Raw genomic sequence first — 8,568 nt, 5'->3', positions numbered from 1 at the left:
AAAAAAATGGCAGACAAAAAAAAATGGCGGACAGCCTTGCTTGGCGACCCCCGTGAAATGGTCGATCGACCCCAAATGGGGTCCCGACCCACAGGTTGAGAACCACTGATTTAGGAAATCAAACCAATGTTGGAAATTGGCCTTTTGCATTGCAATATGTTAGCTTTTGATTTAGGTTTTTAAAATTACACTAATTTTTTTTTTAAAAACAACAACATTGAACCAACAACTGATATCAAATGAAGCCTGGAGGATGCTAAATGAAGTGCTGCTTGACACACTGGGTCCTGGATCTGAGAACCCAGGCCTGCATTATTGAGCCTATACTGGAGTTTTAAACAGTGCTGATTTCTCCACTATAGTCACATGAAGGATCATTCAGTCATTCATTCATTTTCAAAGTTTAGAGGTCACCCAACTCTGAAATTACCACAGGGCGGCTTATTCTAAAAATAGTTAACAATAAAAGAATAACCGTGGAAAGTAATTTCAGGCATCCTCAAATACACACCTGCAAATTGTAAGCACAACCAACTGGGCTTCACAACACCCTACAACTCAAAGGACTTGGAGAACAGTCAAGTTTTTAAAGACTTCCAAAGCATGATGAGATATCATTCCAGAGCCTTGGATACTCTTTTCCAGACTTTAACTGCTGGTCTGGTAATAACTAGTCATTGGTCAACCAACTGACTTCTATTTTTTAGTTGTCCCTTCCATCTCGTAGATTTTGGCCATAGAAATGGAGCAGGTACTGACAGCAGTTCCTAGCATATGGATGGGACGGTGCTTCTTGCCTTCTCTTCGAAGAAGCTGATTGGATTGGTAGTTGATGGGTTGTCATTCTCCTCCAACATCTGAGGAATCTGGATTTTAATCCCCATTACAGGAGATCCACCTGAAGAAGTCTAGAGGAATTGCCCTGGGATCTACCACTGGCACCTCAAGAGACTGCTTCTCTCAATGTAATAGATGCTAATTCTTGTGGTTGGTACTGGGGAATTAAGCAATGGTTAATTACACCCCAAATGCTAATCATCGCTAAAGGAATGCCTTGACCACCAGGCATCCTTTCAACTGGATCCTCTCCCAAGCAATTTGATATGATTAAAATTGTATTTAGAATGACCTTTACAGGGAATAAAAATAGTTTTCTTATTTTGATTGCCATCTTTCAAGAAGAAAATATGTTATTAGGGCTTGGATTTTAAGTTCGCTGCTGTGAAGGTAACAAAGATTCACTGATAAAATCCAGCTCCCCGTTCTATACTTTTGGTTCATGGAACTCTATGATTTGATAATTGGAGACTTTCTGCATAAGGGAAGCCAAGAGGACACCATCTATTAGAAGAGGGAATCCCAGACTCTGGGTGACAAATCACCCGGGGGGGGAGGGGTCATGAGTAAAACTGAGAGGGATTGCAAAAACTATAGCTTATCAGAGGATGTCCTCTCCACTTACATAGAAAACTTAAGATGAGGTCAAGAGAACACCTGACTGCAGTTTCTAGTGGTTTTCGTAAGTGCAATTAAGAGAAAGTTTTAATAACGTTAAAAAGTAATAAGATATATAAAATGGAATTCGAGACTGAACCACTATATGCAAATGATAAACATGTGATTGCTAAAATGTATAAATTTTTGTTGAGCTTTGAAATTGAAGAACAAGTTAAAGAATGTATGATAAAATGGGCTAGGAACCTTGGTTATAATATACAATATACAGATGGGTCAATGGGAAAGAATGTATAATTTAAGAGAGAATTACTATAAAATGATGTAATGTTGGCATATGATACCAGAGAAATTATGTAGGATGTAAAAAGGTACTTTTAGTCATGAAGGGACATTTGGTAGACTTGAAAAAGCAAAAACATATTGGATATAAATACATATAAAGATGCAAAGAACTTTAAAAATTAATATTCAGATGAAACCAGAACTTTTTTAAATTGGGGCTTATGGATAGCCAATTATTAAAAAAGACTCACAGAATACTGGTTTTGTATATGGTATCTGTAGTAAGATTATTAGATGCACAATGGTGGATAAATATTGAAACATCCTCAGTGGAGTATTGGACTGTGAAGATGGCAGAATTTGGAGAAGTGGCAAAACTGACCTGTTTGGTGAAGGATAAAACAATAAGTACTTTTATAAAGGACTGGAAACTTTTATGACTTTTTACTGAAAATGGGAAAAAATGACACGGTGATTTCTGAATTTGCTGATTAAAAAGGGTTCAGTATGGGGTAGAAGGGAACTTTGTAATATAATCTTAGAGAGGGAGTAGAGATACTAAGTATATTTGTAACTGATGTAAAGAAGATGAAAAGTCACTTTTTTTCTTTTTTTTTAATCCGTATTGTTTTTCCACACTTTTTTCTTTTTCTTAACTTTTCTTTATATACAAAACAATTTTTTCTGTATTCTTTATATTAAACATACAAGCAAGAGCTGGTCTATCATTGTTCTATCTAATATACAGTCATTTAATTATTAAATATATTTATTTATTTCTCATCCATAACTTCAATGAAAAACTATTTTTTTTCCAGAGAAGGATTGATGTCACACTAGTTCATTTATACTTTTAAAGGGTCATGACACTTGGAGTGTTTGAGAATAAAAACTTTTTCCAAAGGACAATAGAGATATAGTACAGTATATAGCAAGGTCTGTAGAAGGGACTCAGCCTTGAATGGATTACATTAACAAGGCTACTGCCCTCTTCTGGACTGAATGTATTACAACTACATTTCTTCATATTTAAATTGAATTCTTGGAATCAAAGTTCAGATTGCCCATAAAATTTAAATGGAACTAATCAATACTATGATTGTCCCAACTGAAAAATTTGTTATCTATGGGACTTAGTTTCAGTAGTATGAGAGCATCTGGCACCTGGTATTTCCACGTTGCCAAAGAATCCGAACTTTTATAGTTACTCTGAACTCAGATGTTTTCACCTACATGGGCACAAAATAAGGCCTTTGAAAACTGTACAATTCGTTCAACTAAAAAAAGTGTATAAGCTGTTTAAAAAATAAGACTGCAATACCCACACAACATATGAAGAAACACAAATCTATGCCGTTAACAAGTTAGAAGTTGAAATAGCACAACAATTTAACATTACAAAAGTCAGCATCAGATTAAATCATTAAAAACCCTTCTGGATTACTGTCTGAAAAATAGTATGTTTCCTGACCCATCTGAAACCGGACTTTCCTAATGTAAAGGATTTCTGCTGATCCCAGCTTTACTGAGTCCTGCCTGAAGGCCTGAATCTGGCATATGTTGTCTCAATGCACCTTTTATTAAAGTTTTTTATGAACCCAACAATGACATCAAACAATTTCTAGATTATAATTATTATTTAAAAGATCTCTCAAATAAAAAAATGTTTATGTATTCTTCAAGCATATTCAACAAATCCATTTTTCAATCAAGCAGAAAGTAGTACCCTAATCCAGGAACTACCAAAGAGAAAATTAGACCCACCAACATAGGCAGGGCAAATTATTGTATATAAACCAAGGGTAGTCAACCTTGGCTCTTTTATGACTCGTGGACTTCAACTCCCAGAATTCCTGAGCCAGGAATTCTGGGAATTGAAGTCCACGAGTCATAAAAGAGCCAAGGTTGACTACCCCTGATATATAAACAGAGACCAAATTAATCATTCCCTTCTAGCACTGATGATGTCCCCTAGTCTGGTAATGAAACGCCTACAAGCCAACTACCAAGCTCAGAGAGCATAAAGGACTCCCCATCCATTTTTCTTTTTAACAAACACATCTATTTCTGCACTGTACTTAAGGAATAATGGATGAGGGGAATACCATTAATATATGCCCCAAATCTATACAGTTCTTACTTAGACAGCCTGCTTTTTCAGTGGGGATTATTACCTGTTAATTATGTGTAAAGTTGCAATGGCATTCAGTTTATACATTCCTTAATGAACGGTTAATGTCTCTTTCCACATATTCTTTTGCATAAACTAAATTCCTGAAGAGAGTCACTATTTATAGGTGCTTTGTCTCTGAGTTCACAAATTGTGTTCAACAATGGTTTGTTTAACCCTCGTCTATTGAATATATCACAGTCATTTTGGCTCATACAAAACCAAACAGAACAAATCCCAGCTTAGCACAGTTGGTGAATCAAATCTAAAAAGGAAATCAGAGTGATAAGTATTTCTGCTGTTTTAAAGGATATAGAGGTAGCAAGGATCTAGATTTTTTAGCAAAAGGCCAGCTAGTTTCTTAAATCGGCTCACGTGTCCAGCTGATAAAACAAGACGACATAATTAGAAAATATTAATATTCCCTATAGGAAATGACATGGTATTCATTCCAAATATGTAACTTCTTTTTTGAAATATCATGCCTAAAATTGTACATTTTATCTCAGCTACCTTTTGTCTGATCAACATGATGAGCTCATTTTGAAACATATGAGTACAAATTGCCTTCAAATGGTACTGGTGAGAAGAATCACTAAGTATAAGCATCTGAGGACTCATAACGTTTATTGGATACATATCTTCATGTTTAGTTTTTTATATAGTTGTATATGGTCAGTGACTGAAACAAAATTTGAATTTGAATAAGAGGAGATTAAGCTGCAATCCTACAATCTGAGAAGCATTAAATGAGAAATCTGATTTTCCAAATCTACTGGTCTTCATTTCCATCTCATTGGCAGAAAAAACAACAGTAAAAATGATATGGAAAAAAGAGACGGAAACATTATTCTTTCCTTCATCCCTCTGACTATACCATGTTTAACCTACGAAAGGTCCTAGAAGCAAAATTGAATGGTACCTTGAGGGGAAAAAAAACTGCCCTATGCAAGGATTAATAATGGATTTTGAAGAACAGTTAAGAAAGATTAAAAAGAGAAACAAATCTATTAGATTGATTGAAGGTAAATTGCTTGCAAATATCAAGCTATAGAGAAATTAAAGGCACAACTGGAAGAAGTGCAGAACAAAAGTTTGGGGAAAACCTGATCTTAAGTAAGGCTAGTCATCTGTTTAAGATATACTGGATTCAGTTTCAACCTCCAGCGCTTTGAAAATCTCTTTAATAGATTGGGGATCTCTTGAACTGCATGCAGTCTGGTGACAAAGAAAGGATTACCTGAAAATTAGGTGGGGAGGGTAGCTTTGGTGTGAGGTACTTTCAGTGAAGTACAAAGAAAACTTTGGCTGTCAATTAAAAAAGAGTAAATCTAAAATTCCTATTGAAGAAATACTTTTATTAAAGTAAATGGGATTGAAGGTATAAAAGAAAGTCCATAATGTCTTTAAAAGGCAAGCAAATTTAAAATTCCAAGTTCTGTTGTTGGAATTATAATATCTGGTTGTTTCCAGGCAGAATGAATAGAATCCCTGTGGGTCACAAATTAAAGGAGAGGGGCAAGTATAGGCAAAAGGAAACCAAAAACAAAACAAAACAGGTTTCTTCCTTCATATACCGTAATCTATATGTAGCCCTGTAATTTGGGGCATAATTAAGACCTACGGTATATAAGGTAGACAAAGACAAGATTCTCCTCTTTCCTTTTATCTATTATTTATCTATTGGGTATAAATCATTAAGAATATAACACAGTAAGGGATAACAAATGCTGACTTGTGTTCTCTCTCATGCATATACATTCAGATACATACAGACATGCACACTTCCCTAGGAATTTCTCTCTCTCTCTGTCTGTCTGCTCTTTCCATAGGAGCTGCTGTACCAATGAAGTTAGAATAAAATTATCCAACCGATTGAAAGGTTTACCTGGTCCAAAGAGCAGAAAGATGAATAAACAGTAGATGTCCATCACTTTTCTTCTTTGATATAAACACTTGGGCATCCAAAGTGCTCAAGATCCCGGCTGAAATAAAACTTTGCCTTTTTTTTTTTTTAACAAGGGTGCTTGGAAACAGGACCACAGAGCTATTGTTTTACAACACCTGCTTATGTGGATGGGCAGCTGAAAGCCAGCATGTCAACTGGAAGGAGGTACAGTCTATTTTTGACAAGCCAACAGGAACCGTCTATTTTTGACAAGCTGAAACTCAGAACAGTTTTTGTCTAAGTTACACATCCCGTGGCTATAAAATAATAATAATAATAAAAGATGTCCATTTCCCCAATACTCCTAGTGCATTTGTCTTGCAGTAAATGACATTAATTTCACCAAACTTTCCTTCTTTAATGACTTAAAATGTTAGCTGTTAGCCAGGTTCCTTTTGAACAGATCCATGCAAACATTTGGGCAAATCCTAACCCTCGTCACATGGCTAAACCTGCCAGTCTAGTCACCCACCAAAACTCAACTTCTCCCAACCTCATCCCACATAAAAAAAAGAATGAATGATTGATGTGTTGATGCCTGTTGGAAGGGGCAGGAACAAAGCTGAGGAATTGACCAATCTCTTTCTTTAACTTGCCATATATCAGTGGTGGCGAACCTATGGCACGGGTGCCAGAGGTGGCACTCAGAGCCCTCTTTGTGGGCACGCACACCGTCGCCCCAGTCCTAGGTCTTCAACTGGGTTTTATAAAACCTTTTCGCTTTAGGCCTCCGCTGCCGTGTGCAAAAAAAAAAAAAAAGGTTCAATCAATCAGTCAATTTCAACTTCTCGTGGGAAAAAAAAAGATCTTGCAAAGTTGGAATTGATTGATTGAACTTTCCCAGCATTGGGCTCTTCTCCAGTGAGTCCTTCCTTCTCATTAGGTGGCCAAAGTATTTGAGTTTCAACTTCAGGATCTGGTCTTCTAAAGAGCAGTCAGGGTTGATCTCCTCTAGGACTGACCGGTTTGATCGCCTTGCAGTCCAGGGGACTCGCAGGAGTCTTCTCCAGCACCATAGTTCTATTTGTATTCTACTGCCCTGAAAAAAGTCAGAAGTTACTACTTTTTTCTTTCTTACTTCTGCATTCTTCTCTTCTCTTTTCTCAGAAATTTACTTAATTTTTGTTTTTATTTTTATTTTATCCTACAATAAACTCTAATGAAAGGTGTTGTTGTTGTTTTTTGTTTAAAAAAACGCACTCCAAAGATCAGCAGTGAGGATTTTCAGTTTTCCTCAGGCAGGCTTCCTTCAATTTCAAACTAATTTCTGTTCAGAAATTTAGTATATTGCTTATGTTGATTTGAAGCTGACTTGTCCTATTTAACTCAGCATCCTCCGGAAATGTACTGTAGGAAAAGTGCAAATATATAACTGAAGGATCGAACATGCTAAGTAGAAAGCAGGAGCTTTTTCTTTCAATAAGAATGGAACGGTTGAGTGTAGCGAGGAGAGAAAAGAAAAGATGTAAAGAGATTTCAGGCAGAGCAGAAGGAAGCAATGCTACCCACTGGAAGACCCAGTGCATTCATAAAGCAATGAGTTGCTTGCCAAGTCTATCTGGCTGGTTGCTAGTTAATAGAGACTGTAATTGGATCTCCCCAAATGTGTTCATGCCCATTTTGAAGAATTGCTCGTGACAGTTGATCTGCATTGCAAGAATACCTCCAGGATAAGATCCTTCCTGTTCCACAGGATCAGACAGAGTGCTGGCAGCAGTGAAGATAAAACCACTAGTAGTATTGGAAGAACGTGTTTGGTTGATGAACTCAGAGAAGGAATTTCCACCTCAGTTTCTCTATTAATAGAACTGACAGTGCATGTATGGGTTCGTTGCTTCTCATGGGCACCACAGTGGACTGTGATCTATAGATAAGAGCTTGACCATTCAAATTAATTGAATAGGTAATTCCTGATCAGTGACCATAATAAAGACAGGGGGGGTGGAATCAGACTACTTAAAACATTTGTTCTTAACCACATTATTGAAATATCTTTGGCATATTAGCTTAGGTTAGACTGCAGTGAGAATCTGTTTATTAAAAAATCGTTACGTTTCTTACTACCATCATAATGACCATTACATAAAGTTAATTCCAAGCAAACCAGAAAGAGACAATGGGGAACGATGATTTTTTAGCCACAAGAGGGAGCGTTTGTTCTGCAGATCAAGAGCTTTAAGAACTCCCTTTAGTGTCAGCTTTTCATTATTGGTTTGGGGTCATTTTTTTAAAAAAAGAATAGATTTTTGTATACCAATGTAACAATGCTTAGATGTTTTCAGTGTCTATGCTCAAAACATCCAAAAACAGCCATTGCTTCATTTAATATTGCAAGTGGAGACAGCTGGCTGGCTTATCCCGTGTGCACACATGAGATATCCACAGCCTCCTTTGCCAGCTTGTTTTATTCTTGGCCAGGGATAATGCTAGAATGGTCAACCGCTCTGCCAGTATTCTTGGCACTGGAAAGAAATCCCTAAGTAGAACAGAAAGTGATTTAGAAAAACACATGATTGAAACTAGTGAACGGAGATTTAAAGCTATTAAGCTCAAGGAAGGGTTTTTTTTTTGCATACAGGAGATGCAATTGAAGCAAGAAGCAAAAGCTTCAAGATGAGAAGCAATGATGTAGGGAATAGTTTCACTGGATTCAGATCAGCAGCTAGCCTTGTGTTTTTTTTACACAGGCCACTTCCAATTAAATATCTGA

At 36.6% G+C, this 8,568-nt stretch overlaps 1 protein-coding gene across 1 annotated transcript in view; it reads right to left on the bottom strand.

Annotated features, from left to right (window-relative positions):
- CHRNA1 (cholinergic receptor nicotinic alpha 1 subunit) overlaps positions 1–6,026 on the bottom strand; it is a 29,593-nt gene extending 23,567 nt beyond the window's left edge. The window contains exon 1 of the mRNA XM_015815894.1: positions 5,799–6,026. Coding sequence (XP_015671380.1) covers positions 5,799–5,874 — 76 coding nt within the window. The 5' untranslated portion in view covers positions 5,875–6,026. The remainder of the gene's footprint in view (positions 1–5,798) is intronic.
- Positions 6,027–8,568: the final 2,542 nt, after the last annotated feature.

This window comes from Protobothrops mucrosquamatus, unplaced genomic scaffold (assembly GCF_001527695.2).
Source record: "Protobothrops mucrosquamatus isolate PMUCROS unplaced genomic scaffold, P.Mucros_1.0 scaffold383, whole genome shotgun sequence".
Lineage (NCBI taxonomy): Eukaryota > Metazoa > Chordata > Lepidosauria > Squamata > Viperidae > Protobothrops > Protobothrops mucrosquamatus.
The sequence above is the reverse complement of the archived record's forward strand: the minus strand, read 5'-3'. Positions and strand labels throughout refer to the sequence as shown.